At 49.9% G+C, this 17,075-nt stretch overlaps 1 protein-coding gene across 6 annotated transcripts in view; it reads left to right on the top strand.

The window, feature by feature from the left end:
* TMEM51 (transmembrane protein 51) overlaps window positions 1-3,078 on the top strand; it is a 54,241-nt gene extending 51,163 nt beyond the window's left edge. For all 6 annotated transcript variants that reach the window (XM_060625098.3, XM_060625093.3, XM_060625092.3 and 3 more), the window contains one exon: window positions 2,142-3,078. In XM_060625098.3, coding sequence (XP_060481081.1) covers window positions 2,142-2,550 — 409 coding nt within the window. In that variant the 3' untranslated portion in view covers window positions 2,551-3,078. The remainder of the gene's footprint in view (window positions 1-2,141) is intronic.
* The last annotated feature ends 13,997 nt before the right edge of the window (window positions 3,079-17,075 follow it).

Genomic DNA, 17,075 nt, shown 5'->3' with positions numbered 1-17,075 from the left:
ACAGCCATTTCTAATTGCCCAAATAACTGTATTCTTCTATCCCGGAGAGTCCCAAATAATGTGGTATGAATGGATTACAGAGGTACCAAGATTCTGACACCCGCAGGGAAGATGCATGGGGCCTGGGGTGGCCAGAGCCACATCAGGCAGACGGCTCGTCCATTCACCCCAGAATGCTGTGCGCACACGCCCTGCGTTGTAAAGGTTGGGGGGCGGGGGCACCTGGGTGGCTCAATCGGTTAAGCGTCCGACTTCGGTTCAGGTCATGATCCCATGGTTCATGAGTTCGGGCCCCGCATCAGGCTCTCTGCTGTCAGCACAGAGCCTGCTTTGGATCCTCTGTCCCCCTTGCCCTCTGCCTCTCCCCCCCTACTCTCTCTCAGAAATAAACATTAAAAAAGAAAATCAAAAAGAAAAAGAAAAGAAAAGGTTGGGAAGCAGCATCCTGTTGGACCAAAAAACGCCACAAACACGTTCAAGGGATAAGCGATAAATTGGGGAACAGATGATAAAGGTTGACATCCCTACTATAGAAAGAGCCCTTCCAAACAAATGAGAAAGACGAACACACCAATGGGGAAACGGACAAAAGATACAAGCAAGCTTTTCATACATGTTCAGACGATAGATGTTCAACCTCATTAGTCACGAGACACAAACAAATAGGTATCATTATTCTTTGTCTATCTTAATGGCCAAGGCAGACAGCCCCCGGTGTTGGAGAGCTGTAGGGAAATGGGGGTGTTGATTGACACAACCCTTCCAAAGGGGAGTTTCATAGTAAGAGGAGGTACGGAGGATGCGTGGACCTATCCATTCTGTTCCCGAGAGCCGATGCTTGGAAGGTCATCACAGAAGTGCAAAGGAATTTGTACCCATCCCTTCACCAGAGCATTGCTTAGAATAGCAAAACCTGAGAAACAACCTAACTCTCCACCATTCAGGCTAAATCATGGCACGCCCATTCAGTGGCATTCTACACAGCCACAGTCGATCTACAGTTGCTAACGTGGGACCATAGGCACCACATTGAGAAAAGGAGGTGTTAACAGCATCTTTGGTAAGGTCCTAATCTCATCAAATGTGGCGGCTGTGGGATTACAGACGAGTCCGGAAAAGTGCACAGCAGAGTGTTAGTGGTTGTGTCCAGGTGGAAGGACTTGGGATGGTTTTATTTTGTGCGTTAGGTTTCCCCGTGTTGTCTGGATTTTCTGCAAGTTTGTTATCTTTCTAGCGGGAAGGGAGTTGTTTTCAGTTTGGAAAAATTCAGTCCATTTTCTGATAAAAGATCGTGCAGGCGTATTCTAGAAAACTTAGGAAATACAGAAAAGAACAAAGAAGGGAAATCAGTCCCCTGTAACTACTACCCTCGCCATGTGAGTGCTCATGGCCGTGAGCACACGCATGGCTAAGGGACACGAGAGGGAGGCCTGGACAAACAGTGAGGGTCAGATGTCGGCCATTATCACCCAAAGGTTCAAGTGTATAAAAAACACCACCGACAACAACCAGCACCCTGACTCTCTGGTTTTCTCTTTCAACAGTCAAATGAGAGTAAGCCTGAGGACCTGACCTGTCTTTTAAGTCTTGTAGTGAACTTGGAAGACAAAAATCACAGAATAACTTGAAATACGTATAAATTTTATGTCAGATACTCATTCTCTACCTCGGGAAAACCATTTTGCTTCAAACTGGCAGCGATTTCATGCACGTTCGTGTTGCCTCTGGCCAAAGGACCCCGCAGGGCACCAGAATAGCCCATCCCGCAGGTGGTTAAGTGGGAGGCTTAAAAGCAAAGGGGGCTCAATATGTCCTTGTGTTAACGCTTCCAGATAATACAGTGTAGTCATTGAGAGTGTGGTGTTCAGTGCCTGCTCTCCCGCTTCCTCGATATACGACCAAATCACATGACCTCGATGTGTCTGCTTCCCCATCCACAGAATGGGTACAGTGATAGTACCTAGCTCACAGTGTTGTTAGGAAGATGAGAGTGGCTGGTATGTGTTAAGGTACCTAGAACAGCACCCGACTCCTGTAGGAGGACCCAGTGCTGACACAGGATGTGGAGCTCATCTACCTGTGATTTTCAGGGGCATGAGTCCGTGCTAACCCTCTCCTTGTCGCTGTGTGTTATCTCGCAGCCAGGAGGAGGAGGAGGAGGCCTCCTCAAGGTACTACGTCCCCAGCTACGAGGAGGTGATGAACACAGACTACTCAGAGGCGAGGGAAGCGGACCAGAACCCGAGGATGAGCATCTCTCTCCCCTCCTACGAGTCCCTGACGGGGCTCGACGAGCCGAGCCCCACGGCAGCCAGGGCCAACGCGGAGACCGGCGCAGGGAATCCCCCCGACAGGCAGAACTCCAAGCTGGCCAAGCGCCTGAAGCCGCTGAAAGTGCGAAGGATTAAATCCGAAAAGCTCCACCTCAAGGACTTCAGGATCAGCCTCCCGGACAAAAACGCCCCTGCCCCCTCCATTGAGCCGTTGACTCCCCCGCCACAGTACGACGAAGTCCACGAGAAGCCTTCGGACGCCCGGCCACCTGACTGACGACCTCGCTCCGTGTGTCCCTCCGGTCACTCACCCTCCGCACCACGGACCCCCAGTGAAGCCACTTCGGCTGCAGTCGAGAAGCGGAGGGGCCGGATGCACCCAGAGCGATGTGGCTGGGGGTGGGGGGTGGGGGGGTCCCGGGACTAGGGGGTGCCTGACGTCCCCAGAACCTCACCTAGCAGGTGCGTCCGAAAGAGCCGCCGCCTCGGGCCTCGGGACGTACACCCCGCCGGGGCCGCCGCATAGGCACCTTCCCTGTTGTTCCTTCCCCGACTCGGAGTTGTTGGCGACAACGCCCCTCTTTCCGATCAGGAGAGGACCCCGCGCGGCCGGTTGAGGTTGTGATTTTTGTTTTGCTTCCACTAGGACTGTTTTGTGTCAAAGAGAAAACAAGTTATCGTGCCTTTGCTTTCCTCACTGGAGTCCTGAGCTGTGGGCAGGAGATGTGACTCAGCCTTATAGAAAGGACACGGGTCGGTTCGTGAATGAAGACAAACCAGGGGCTGAATGATTGGGGGCAGGGTGGGGGGGGGGGGGAGCGAGGCCCGGGGTGGGTGGAGGGGGGCTCTCTCAGAGTCCCTGAAGCCACCCACTCTCTGAGGGTCCAAGGCCCGGTGATGCATTCCGTCAGAGTCTTTCCTGGCTCCCTCTCCTAGTCTCTCCTGTGTAAGGGCAAAAAAGGAAACATACTATGAGATGCTCTGTTCCTTCAAAAATGCCATGCAGCTGAGCTTTTTATAATAAAATATTTTATATGGACTACACTCGGATGCTGAATTCCTGCAGCGGCTCTTCCAAAGCACTGGCTTGCTTCGAGAGAAACACCGCTGATCGTAAGAATTGCTACCATGCAGGGGCGCCCGGGGGAGCTCAGTCGGTTGAGCGTCTGACTTCAGCTCAGGTCGTGATCTCGCAGTTTGTGGGTTCGAGCCCCGCGTCAGGCTCTGTGCCGACGGTTCAGAGCCCGGAGCCGCTTCTGATTCTGTGTCTCCCTCTCTCTCTCTCTGCCCCTCCCCTGCTCACACTCTGTCTCTCTCTCTCCCTCTCAGAAATAAATGAGCTTTAAAAAAATTAAAAAAGAATTGCTCATATGCATGGAACACTTCGTATTACCAGGCGCTGTGCTAAGTATCTCACATATGTTATCCCACTTCCTCTGTATCCTGGCCTCACGGCCATTTTGCAGGTTAGCTCACTGGGGCTTATTAAAGTGCCCCATGTCCCATTGCTAGCACGCGGCAGGGCTGGAGTTTGAACCCAAGCCGCCTGGCTCCACTGCCTGAGTTCTTTAAACGCCCTACTGTGCAACCCAGCGTAAAGAGCTTTTCCAGACTTTGAACGAGAGCAAGGAACTGTGCTTCCCGAGAGCTGGGGCTGCTCCGTCAACCCACGCGCCCAACAGAACATTGTGGCTGTTTAGACAGCAGCTCCTCCCTGTCTAAACATCCTCCCAACGTCCCCCTCCTGAGGCCAGGCGAGAGGGAACCGCTGGGCTGTATGCTCACCCGGGCCGGGTGAGCGTGTCCTCATGGAGAGGGCAGAGTGCCTACCTGGGGAGCCCAGGAAAGCAGTCCAACGAAAGAGAATGTCCATGGGGACTGCAGACTGCTGAGGCCGAACCAGAGGAGAGGAACAGCGACGTCTGGGGTCACGGTCTTGACCGTGGAGGGGGAGTCTGGGAAGACGCACCCAGGCCCAGGGGTGCCTTCCTGATATTGGTGAGCTTGAAGTGGAGCCTGCATGGCTAGGAGAAGAGTGAATTCTGCATGGTTGCCATTCTGAGGCCCTGCGTGTTTCCGAAAAGCCCCTAAGTAGGGAAGAGGCAGCAGATAGGAAGTGAATCGCCTCCTTATCTCGGGGTTGGCAACAGGGCCTAAATTCCAAACTTTCACTTTCCTTATACAAATCCATCTGCTAAAAGGGAGCTCTAAGGGCCTGCTTCGTGGCTAAGACACCACCAGAGGGCTGGCCTGCCTGGTCCCAGCCCGCTGCTGAGCCAGCCTGTGGCTCTCCTCGTATCTGTGGGCGGGACTTGATCTTTGGTTACTCTTCACGCTTCCTCCTGAGAGGACAAACAGGAAGAAAAAGAAAAGGAGAATAGCTAATGAGCTAAGAAACAGCTGGCTAGAAGGGCCCTCAATCTGGGCTCTGGTATATCACCTAGCAAGGTGCCCGCCCTGCCTAGACCCTCCTGGGGGGGGGGGGGGGGAGGAGAAAGGTTTGGGGCTTGTGGTGCGCTGACCGGTAACCCCGAAAGATATCAGGACCTAATTCTGTGGCCCAGCTGCTGCTGGTTTTAGGCCACCAAGTCTGTGGGCATTTGTTACATATCACATGTAACGTGTAGACGGTTCACCTCCGTCTACAGGGAAGGCGAGGAGAATGTTAGCTGAGAACGTTGGCTATTGGATGGAGATCTGGACAGTGCCAGACAGGCAAAAAAAAAAAAATTACCCACCATATTAAGTGGGGACCATCTTCGCCTCAAAATTCCCCAAGGCACACTCAGCCTGTTTGCTCATTGGTCCAGACCTATCAAGGCTCTCTACCTTGTGACCATAAAAAAAATAAAAACTCAAAACCGGAAAAGTTCCAGCCCTTGCCTCATCATCATGTTTCCGTTCTTAAATATAAAAGGACAGAGATATGGGAGAAAATTCAAGAAGCCACACGCTCGTTCTTGGAACTAAAAAGCCCCAGGGCCAAGAAAGAGCAGAGACAATCCCCACCTAGCCCTCCACCCAAAAGGAGGAATCTCAGCAGCCACGTTGGTGTCACGTGAGCACCAGTCTCTCAGGCCTCAGCTGATTGGACCTGAGGTGTACGTCCACATGACCTAGAAGAACCAATCAGAAGCTGAGCTGTGCTAGACACTTTTCTCCCAGGAATTGGTTGGTCCTGCAATGGATGTAGAGGCTCTTGGGTGATGGGGTCTTAGGGATTTGGGGGCCATCATGATGGACCACAGATGAGTGAAGCAAGGGGAGAAGCAGAACGAGGCAGACGTGAACCATAATCTCAGAGACGGGGCACCTGGGTGGCTCAGTCAGTGAAACGTCACACTTCTGCTCAGATCACGATCTCATGGTTCATGAGTTGGAGCCCTGCATCGGACTCTGCTGACAGCTTGGAGCCTGCTTCAGATTCTGTGTCTCCCTCTCTCTCTCTGCCCCACCCCCGCTTGTGCACGTGCACGCTCTCTCTCTCTCTCTCTCTCTCAAAAGAAATAAATAAACATTTTTTTTTAAAAAACCCTCAGAAATAGCTGTCTTCTGATGACTTTCTGGCCCTTGGTCCTTGTCCCTTGGGAAGCCCGGCCCAGCCCTTGGGTTCCTTCCATAAGAGATGCCGTGTCCTCCCAATAAATTCTCCTTTCGAGCTCTGAGCCTAAATGTAGCCAAAGTCCTTGAGGGCGGGCACTGCCTCTGCATTGTAGACAGTGCTGGGCACGTAGAGGACGTTCTGCCTGTGCTCGATTTTTATTTTCACTTTTCTCAGATTGGTTACAGCTCTGACCAAGGGGAAGCCATAAGCGGATGATTGAGGACAAAGGTTGCTCTCTTCCTCGGTTCACCAGACAGCAACTCCCCTCACGGATAGTGGACAAGTCAGTCCATTCTGTTTGCTTTCCAGCCCAATACCAGCTTGCCAAGTACACTCAGCACTGAGTGGCTCATACTAAGAAAGCAAGTGCCAGGAAGGCCACAGTTATCAGGATTTAGAGCCCCTCTCCCCTGGTCATTCCTCAAGCTTTCCCCCCCCCCCTGGATTCTAATGAGTGGAAGCAAAAAAGAGCCCCTGATTAAACTCATTTGCGAATCCACAAATGAGACAAAGTCTATTCATTCTGCACAGTTTTACTCAGCATCTACTGTGGGCCACGTGCTAGGCATAAGCTGCAAACACGCGGACCCAGTCCCTGCTGACACAGAGGCTATGTTCTGGGTGGAAGGAGACAGATGATGAACAAACAAATGAATGTGAGCTGTAATGTCAGAAAACGAAAAGCCCTGTGCAGAAAGATGAAGCAAAAGAAGATCGCCTATCTGAGGACAGGGCAAGTCTCCGGGGAAGCAACATTGAAGAGAAGTGGGGAGTGAGCCACATAGATATCTGAGTGCAGAGAATTCTAGAAAGTCTCTCATGTGCTTATGCACATTATGAATCTCCACGCGGATGCTGCAGGATATAGCATTTCCCAAACCAATGTGGCTGCAAAACGTTTCTCCCCCACAAACCTCCTCCATGGTCAGCTTTCGTGGACTACGCCGCAGGGAATGGTGATTGAGCCAAACCCAGGAATTCTACAGGGGGAGAATCAGACCCGGAGCGGACAAGAGACATGTCCAAAGTCCTACAGCCCATTGGCAAAGCCATCCATTAGCTTCCTTGTTGTATGGCACTCAGATCAAAGCTCGCCAGTGAGGACTCCAGCAAAAGATCACTAAGATGGCCCGGCACCTGACACCTCGTGGGGGGGAACCAACTGCACGTGGGAGGAAGGCAGTCAGCTGGACGGCATGCTGATACAGACCAGTGAACCCCCAGACACACGTGTGACAAAACATTCTCATCTCCCAGTGAACACTCCCAGAGACATTCACACCAACGCCAGAACTGGGTATTTTGCACCTTAGATCAGTGGTTCTCCACCAGGATTAACTTTGCTCCTTAGGGGCCATTTGGAAGGTTACGATGGTTGGACGGGGGCTGCTACTGGCCCCTAGTAGGGCAGGGATGCCACTAAACGTCCTACAATGCAGAGGACATTACCTACAACAAAGAGCTATCCTGCCCCAAATGTCAATAGTACCAAGAGTGACAAATCCTGCCATAGACAAAGAAAGATCCATTCTCTTGGGCAGTGGGGTCTATCTGAGGATAGAGCCTGGCTACCCGATGTCAGCTCCATCAAAAAGCAAGAAACAGTCCTCGTTGGGGTGCCTGGGTGGCTCGGTCAGTTAAGTGTCCAACTCCCGCTCAGGTCATGATCTCACGGTTCGTGAGTTCAAGCCCTGCATAGGGCTCTCTACTGTCATTTCAGAGCCCGCTTTGGATCCTCTGTCTCCTTCTCTCTGCCCCTCCCCCCTTTCAAAAATTAATAAGCATTTTTAAAAATGCCTTAAAAAAAAAAAAAAAGAAATGGTCATCCTTAGATATCAGCCCAAGTGTGGTATTTACCATTTTCCTTTAAAAAAAACTGTCACTTTGGGGCGCCTGGGTGGCGCAGTCGGTTAAGCGTCCGACTTCAGCCAGGTCACGATCTCGCGGTCCGTGAGTTCGAGCCCCGCGTCAGGCTCTGGGCTGATGGCTCGGAGCCTGGAGCCTGTTTCCGATTCTGTGTCTCCCTCTCTCTCTGCCCCTCCCCCGTTCATGCTCTGTCTCTCTCTGTCCCAAAAATAAATAAAAAATGTTGAAAAAAAAATTTAAAAAAAACTATCACTTTTACATAAAAAGAGACTGTTTTCTTATCCCTTCCCAGTCCAGAACTATAAATCTAATTCTGCATGGCATGATATAAACAGGTCTCTTCTTCTTTCCTACATCCCCAGTCCCTCCCCGGCGCATTAAAACTCTGCACTGGAATTTATTAACTGTAATTTAACGGATGTGGGAAAGATAATAGTCAATAGTATTTACAAACTCAAATAGATTTTTCAAAGGTTTAGGTTCCTTGAAAGCATACTAATGAAAGATATATAAAAAAATAAAACAACTACAATATAATTTGAAGCAGAAATTATGGCATGATCTTTTCTGAGCTGAAAGCCTTCACAGAAAAAAAAAAAAAAAACACACAACCCAATGTCAATAATACAGCGTGCTTCTCAGGGATATGCTGGGCTCAATACCGTATAAAATGTGAACGGTGCATGGAAACTTTAAACCCAAGAACATTCTTAGTCTTTATCCTCAAGATGTCTTATTTTAGAAAGCATCTTGGCAATTATGTCCAGCCTAGAAAAACTGTTAGTGCGGACTTCAATACATCACAAAAGAGAGAAAGGTAATGTAACAATGTGATAGCAACTATGATAAACTGTAAACATGTGTTTATAAGGGAAAGGGGTGTGAATACTTGAAATAGGCAAGAGAATAAATGCATCTGCCTTACCTAAACATTGAAAAATTGAGCCCGTAAAATAAAATCATAAAATAAGATAAAATGCTGCGTTTTGCTTCTGACAAATTAGTTGTCTTTTTAAAAATCAGCTTCAACATACGAGCCCACAAATTGACTTTTCGATCAGTAAAGGGCACGCCATTCCAGCACTTGCCCGTGGTAAATTCATTTCAGCACCAAGTGGGTTATTTTAAATCAGTACAAATGCAGCAGGAGAAGGGATACGGGAGAAGCTGGGAGCAGAAGAGTGCAATAGTTTTAACGATTTCTAAAAGATAATGCTAAGCTTCTTGAAAACATCCATTCAATCGATCAAAATGGCGAAGAAACAGGACCAAAAAAGCTGACTGCTATTTGGGCTAAAACTTGATTTTGATGTTTATTTCCCAAGATAAGGGGGGAAAAAATCAAGGCTTAAAGTTTTCCTATTGGCCTGAAAGCAGGGAAAATTGTCCATTAATCTTCCCTTGGGCCAATAATAGAACAGTCTCCAGGGGCAAAATAGGAACCAGAAATAAGACTGAAGGGGAAACGTAGGAGAACATCAGATGGCTAAGTTCTGTGGATATGCTAAGAACAGAGCGTCCCATCATTCCATTTCGTGTGTGCTTGAATCCTCAGATATGTACATTTTTATACATCCTTTCATTGAATAAACATTGGATAAAAAGGCATATGACTCCATCTCTATGGATGGATTCAAGTCAGGGTTTTTTAGCTTTGGTACTATTGACACTTGGGACTGGATGACATTGACGTGGGGGGTGGGGAGGGGTGCTGTCCGGTGCATCACGGGATGTTTAGCAACATCCCTGGCCTCTCTCAACTAGATGCCAGTAGCACCTCTCCCATGTGTGACAATTAAAAATGCCTCCAGACATTGTGACAAGTCCCCTGGGATGCAAAGTATCCCTGACTGAGAACCATAGCTTGAAGTCTAGTGGGGGAAAATTCAGTATGGGGGATTGGAAAACATATTCTCACTCAGGGGGCAATTTCCACGTGTGTAAAATGGAGATGTTGACAACTGGATTGAGCCACAAGACTGGGAGAGTCCAATGAGTAAACTACGTGTGAAAATGCTGTAGAGAGTAGAGTTTAGAACAGGAATGGTCCCAGAGCTCATCTTGTCCAACTTCCTTGTTTGGGGAAGGAAAACCACAGCAAAGATGTTTGCCTAAAGACCACCCCAATGCAACACAAACATGGGGTTATAATTCAATATCGTGTGGTTTCCACCTGGAAAAACAAAGGACACAGAGCCTATCTTGGTGGACCCCTGAGATGGCACTGGTGATCATCAAACCAAATAATGACTTTAATGGGCTACAACATCGCTACAGATTTTTGAATCAAAGATTCCTAATGAGGGGCGCCTGCATGGCTCAGTTGGTTAAGAGTCCAACTCTTGATTTCGGCTCAGGTCATGATCTCGAGGTTCATGGGTTCAGACCCTGTGTCAGACTTTGCGTGGAGCCTGCTTGGGATTCTCTCTTTCTCTCTCTGTCTCTGCCCCTCCCCGACTTCTGCGCTCTCTCTCTCTCTCTCTTTCTCTCTCTCTCTCTCTCAATAAATAAATTAAAACTTAAAAAAAAAAAAGATTCCTAATGATATTTTTAAAAACTCATCAGGGACCCCTCGGTGACTCAGTCAGTTAAACATCTGACTTCAGCTCAGGTCATGATCTCATGGTTCATGTGTTCAAGCCCCGCATTGACAGCTCCGAGCCTGGAGCCTGCTTCCGATTCTGTGTCTCCCTCTCTCTCTGCCCCTCCCTTGTCCCTGCTCTATCTCTCTCTGTCTCTCAAACATAAATAAATGTTAAAAAATAAAAATAAAAACTCAACAGTCACTTTAGCAGTTGCCTCTGACTTGGAATACTGATACATAAGAGAGAAGAACCAATCATTTATTCTGCCTTTCCTGAACAAACTGTGTTTTATGATACACATAAACAAATAGTTGATGAAGGAAAAGCCTTCTTTCTAGAAGAATTCTAACCAATAATTACCAAAGGAATAGCAATCAGAAAAATTATAACTTAGCCAACCCAAAGGAAATAGTGGATCTCGCGCATGACCCTCAAAGAAAAAGCTAAAACTATTAGTTAAGAAGTCGATGAGCCCAAGCGTCCGCCGAAGAATGAACGGATACACGGAACGTGGTACCTGCCTACAGTGGAATGTCATTGAGGAATATTATCAAAAAGGAAGGTAATTCTGATACCAGCTCCCACATAGATGAGCCTTCAGGACCTACGCTCAGTGAAACGAGCCGGTCACAGAAGGACAAACACCATAAGATTCCATTTACACGATGCACCTGTCAAATTCATCGAAACAGAAAATAGATGGGCGGTGGCCAGGGGCTGGGGGTGGGGGGATGGGGAGTTGCTGTTTAATGGGTGTAGAGTTACAGTTCTTTAAGATAGAAACGTTTTGGAGGTTGGTCACACAGCAGTATGAACATACTGGACGTGGCTGAGCTGTACATTTAAAAATGGTTAATAGGGTGCTTTTTACATTATGTCTATTTTACCACAATTAAAACTAAAAATAAAAAGTTACTGGGAGAAGAAAGCTGATGGGGACTTGGGAGTGGATGGCACAAGGCTGCTACTGATCAATCTCCGGGGCATCAAAAATGCGATGAGCAGGGATCAGACCCCTCAGGATTCCCACAGGTGAACTTCGATCAGAAATGAGATCCAAACCAAATCGCTACACATCTGAGAAACAAGCCAGTACGAACCAGCAACAAATAATAGATTGAGATCCCCGCCCAGCCACGCACACCAAGGACTTCAGATACTGGAATTGTCAGATGCAGCTTCTAAAATCACTACGCGTTAAACCTTTTCTTTTAAGTGTATTTCTTTGGAGAGAGCGAGAGCACGAGTGGGGGAGGGGCAGAGAGAGAAGGAGAGAGCGAGAATCCCAAGCAGGCTTTGCGCTGTCCGCACAGGGCCCGACGCGGGGGCTCGAACCCACAAACCGTGAGATCAGGACCTGAGCTGAAACCAAGAGTCGGACGCTTAAGCGACTGAGCCACCCAGGCATCCCTGAAATCTTTTTTAAAACAGTGAGGAATGAGACTATCAAAAACGGCAGGCATTTGTCCTCGGGAGTTTATGGGAGCACAGGGAGAGTTATCTGTGCTTTTGGTGATTCCATTCTGGTGGGAAAACCAGATTTATCTACAGAATCAAATTATGCTGGGGATAAAAACTAAAGTGCTCCCAGAGGCCAGAGAGGATATGTGGGCAGTGCGGTGGGGGGGGGGGGGGGGGCAGGGAGAACACAGATCGTGTCTAAAGAGGGCAACCCCTCCTCCGCCCCCACAGACAGCTGATCTACGGGTGAGAACACAGCCCGGGTTCCCATTTTCCAAGAAAAGGCATTAATCCAGATTTTAACGTAAATTAAAGTGGTCCCTCAGGGCGCCTGGGTGGCTCAGTTGGTTAAGCGTTGAGCTCTTGATTTCGGCTCAGGTCGTGCTAGCACAGATTGTGAGTTCGAGCCCTGTGTTCGCCTCTGCACTGGCAGCACAGAGCCTGCTTGGGATTCTCTCTCTCCCTCTCTCTCTGCCCCTCCCCCCCTCAGAATAAATAAATAAACATTCAAAAATAATAACCAAATAAAATACTATGGTGTTATGATCCCCCTTTGGGGACCACACCTCTCTCCCATCCGCTCTCTCAAAGCCGGTGTGGACCCCCAAGCTCAGCCAGTCGGAGCAGAGCAGTCTCCTGCCCTCAAGGATTGGCTCAGGAATGGATATATTCCCCAGTCATAGAAAATGAGAAGCAGTGAGGTGTTTGGGGGAACCTTAGGGAAAAGACTCTCACTCTTCCCCGTGGGATTCAAAGCTAAGAAGATGCAAGGGCTAGAGCTGTGGCAGCCCTTTTGTGACCACGATACAGAGACTCTGTCTGAGGTCGGATCCACTTGGCCGAAAGCATGGCTGAGAGCTGGACAGAGGCCAGGGCTCGATGACATCACTTGGGCCTGAATCCAGCCGTTCCCCCTAGACTTTTCATTTATGGTAACCAGTGAGTTTCCTTTCATGATGAAGCAAGCCAGTTGGAATCGGTTTCTCTGTCACTCCACAGAAGGAGGCCAAGCCGTTCAGCAACTACTTCAAAGTATTTAACACACTACGAGAGCCAAACAAACGTATTTGAGAGCTGACATGGGCCTTCAGTGTCCAGTGTCAGCACCTGGCCTCCCCACCTACTCTGTACCTCATCCTTAGCTTCCCTGATAACCAGTCTTCTAGCCTCTCCTCTGTTCCCAATGCCCCTTCTTCCCTCCATGTAATCTTCTCTCCCTGCCCTGCCACCTGGAATCCTACCCATCCTTCAAGACGCGGGTAAAATGCCTCCTTTTTCTTAAAAGAGCCTTTCCTGAGCCCTCCCCCCTCCAAGTGCCACCCCATAGCAGAAGAATGGACCTCCCTGTCTCTCCCCCCAGGTCCCTCTGACGCCCTCTGGAAGGCTCAGCCCTTCTGCTGAGGATCCTAATTACCCAGCAACATTCCTGTCCTCCTTGCTTCTTGACGGTGATCCAAATTCAGACCCAGGTTGGAAGGGATGATCTTTGAGACTTAAATTTCAAAAAACAATCCGTTGGCAGGAGAAGTCAGAAACCACGGTGAAAGACGAGGACTCCAGCGAGGGATCGGAAAGAAAGGACGGTTGTTCTGGGGAAAAGAGAGGGTCTATGTTGAGTGCGGCGAGGAAGGCAGACAAGCTGGACGTTATCTGGACCGAATGAAATGATTCAGAGGAAACCCGAGAAGAAACGTCTAGAGGGGCACGAGGTTGATCTGCTCTCGGAAAGGAAGATAGTAAGCACGTGATGGGAATGACCCAAGACAGAAAATAGGAGCTCTGTTCAAACGATAAAAGAATGCAGACAGCGGGAGGATGCTGCGAAACCTCCAGAAAACAAGGGAGAGGGTGACAAACGATGAGGTCATCTCGAACTAGGTGAAGTGAGAGGTTTGCTGGAAAGGTGGGGCTCCTGTCAGCTTCGGCAGAAGGAAACTGAGGTTCCTGGAATTTGCTGTTGGCCCCAAGAGGCCAGGCAGTGGCTAGGCTCGCCGTACCCAGAGTCGCCATGGGTCAAAAGTCAAAACCGGCAAGGGGTCAGTTTACGAGCTCTCCAAGCAAGCGCTGTCTCTCTTCTCACTTCTAAACTCTGTCCTTGCCCAGGACCAGCTGTTTCTTACTGTGATCACATAACCAAGCCAGACTGGATCCCGTCACAGTGGCTGTTAGCCTCTCCTGGGAGGACTCTGGTTAAGGCTCTGGGCCCTCTTCCCAGAAAAATGCAAGGGGCTCAGCTACATCAAAGTTTCCTCCCGATTTCAGAAGTTCACACCCTCCCTGAGGCCTATTTCTTGAGCAACAGTTCCTAAACTCATTCACTGAATTAAAAACCAAAACAAAACAAAAAAGGTTACTGAGCCCAACTACCTCAGGGGATGCTCTAGGCACCAGGGATATATCGGTGGAGAATACAAGGATTCCTGCCAGAAATTTGGTGATTCTGACATGGGGCCAGGTTTAGGACCTCCTGTCCCGAGGAATCCCAGGTCACACTGGCCCCTGTAAGGAGAGACAGGAGCATAGCATTAAAAAGCAAGTGATGCCGGGCGTCTGGGTGGCTCAGTCGGTTGAGCGTCCGACTTCCGCTCAGGTCGTGATCTCACAGTCCGTGAGTTCAAGCCCCGCGTTGGGCTCTGTGCTGCCTGCTCAGAGCCTGGAACCTGCTTCGGATTCTGTGTCTCCCTCGCTCTCTCTGCCCCTCCCCCACTCACTCTCTGTCTCTCTTTCTTTCAAAAAAAAAATTAATGAACATTAAAAAAAAAAAAAGCAGGTGCTCTGGCTGGAACGCTCACACACTGCTCAAGGATAGTAGATGATCCCAGCACTTTGGAAAAATGTCTGGCAGAATCTTCTACAGTTGGACGCACGGGTCATGGCCCGGCCATTCTACTCCTAGCTGTATATCCAGGAGATACGTGCATTAGGCATACCAAAAGCCACAGGTACACAATAGGTCCCAATTATGGCTGGTGTTCACACCTCTGGGTCATCCCCTCTCCTTGGGCGCAGGTGAGACCTGTACCATATTTCTAACCAACACCAGGCCGCAAAGCTGATGGCGATGTCACTTCCGTGATTATGTTACATGAGATCATAACTCCCACCTCACTAGGAGACTCCCTCCATTGACTCTCGTTGGCTTTGATGTAGCCACCACCTTGGGGAGAGGTCCACACAGCAAACAAAGACAGGGGGCCTCTGGCTAACAGTCATCCAGGAAGTGAGGCCCTCAGTCTAACAACCTTCAGGGCACTGAATCTTTCCAACAGCCACATGACCTTGACAGTGGATCCTTCCCCACCTGAGTCTCAGATGAGACCCCCCTGGCCTTGGCCAGCCCCTTGGTGCAGCCGCTCAGCGGTGGCCGGGTTCCTGACCCACAGAAACTGTGAGGTGGTAAGCATGTGTTGTTCTGAGCCACTAAGGCTGTCATCATTTGTCATGTGGGAATGGATGACTCCCACCGGGGAATGCAGTACAGCAGGGGAACGAAGGGGCCCGTGCCATCAGACAACAAGGCCGAATCACGGGGAGTGAACAAACATCATGTTGAGTGAAGGAAACCAGGCAGGAAATAGAATCTGTAGAGTTCATTTAGATGAAGCTCAAAACGAAGCAGAATGAATCGATGACATTGAAGGTCAGGGTGGCGGGTGGGTAATGCCTCGAAGGGAGCACAGGAGGCTCTAACGGTGGCCGATCTGCTTCCGGGCCTGGGTTCTGGCCAGGTGAAAGCATGCGCTTTGTGAAAATTCTTCAAGGGTACGCTCATGACTGGTGCACTTTGTAATGTTTCCAATTATGCTGTTCTTCGATAAAAAGGTTACCAAAAAAATGAAGCATTCTGGAGTCAAACAGCCGGAGTGGAATCCTGGTCTGACCTCTTTCAAGATGCATAACCGGACTAGCGCCCCCTTGTGTAAAATGGGTCGGGCTCAGAATTAAATAAACGATGCACGGTATACTGGCGGGTGCCTAACAAGCCTAGAGAAGCGTTAGCTGCTCTTGCTACATTCATAAAGGTTCATTGTCACCCGCGAAAAACTAGCAGAGGTTTGTTTGGCCCGATGCCTGAAAGTAGAGCTTTATGGAGTTGTCCAGCAGGTGCGACCCCATAGAGACCAGGTGGGTCATTGGGAATCCCTCCAGGGGTCCCCAGGGGAGGGAGCTCAGCCTGTCTCTGACACCCACACCCAGAAAGATCCCAGGGCAAAGGGCAAGATGATGTGTGGCTGTTCAGAGGTCGGGTTTGCTCTGAGTCGGGACTGAGTCTTGATGCAAACCAGAGCTCTCCCCAGGGTGTCTGTGACCTTGGGCCATCCTCCCACCTCAGCCAGAAAACAAAACAAGCAGACAAAACCAACAATGAGAATCGGGAACATTCACGGAGGGAGCCTGTTGTACTGGGCACAGCTCAGTAGTAAACACACACTAACCCCTGAGTCCTCACCACCCGGGCCTTGCTATCCGCACCTGTGCAGGTGGCAGAAGTGAGGCGCAGACAGACCCGCGGTGGGACCCAGGATCAGCATACTTTACAAACGGGAGGCACACGCCCACTCCCGTGGCAAAGCCCAAGGAACCAAGGGGAGTTGACTTTGGAGACAGGTTTGCAAGAGACACCAAGGCAGCAATGGAAGAATCCACTTGAGAAAAACCTTCACGGTTTCACACGTTCTGCCAGGGGAGGAGGACGAGGAGAGCTGCAGAGAAGCCCTCCATTAACCAGGTGTCCTTTCTGGGGTTTGCATTTATTTTCGTGAGTGTGTGTGTGTGTGTGTGTGTGTATAAAAAAAAAAAACCCGTTTTTCCAAAGCCTGAAGGGCCAGGTTATCAGTGGCTGTGGAGCCTCCAGCCGGCCAGCTGCTCTCGCATCTGTCATGCTGCTTGGCTACTTCCTGCTGGTCCTGGTCTCTTTCTCCCTCCTGCTCTCCCTTGCTCCCTGTTCCTGCACTTTCTCTGGCTCTCCCTCACCCTACAGAGCCTGGGCAAGCCTCCCACCTCCTGGTGGGCCGGCATTCATTTCGATTTGAAATACAAGGGCACCAGGAGGAAGGACAGGCAGGTCTCGGAAGGGGGTGTGGTGGGTGTGCCCTCCCCAGTCAACGACAGCCCAGAGACGGTGGCTGACACAGAAGGAGGTTCTACGGGGGCAGAGGGCCCCCAGGAAGGAAGCCCAGGGTCCAGGCCAAGTTTGGTGGCAGGCCTGCCCCCACTGCCCTCTCTTGGTCAGACTCCTTTCCCTCCCTGCCTCGGGCACCGCCAGCTGGGGCCTTCAGGGCAGAC

This window comes from Panthera onca, chromosome C1 (assembly GCF_046562875.1).
Source record: "Panthera onca isolate mPanOnc1 chromosome C1, mPanOnc1 haplotype 2, whole genome shotgun sequence".
NCBI lineage: Eukaryota > Metazoa > Chordata > Mammalia > Carnivora > Felidae > Panthera > Panthera onca.
This window is presented reverse-complemented; position numbering and strand designations above follow the sequence as displayed.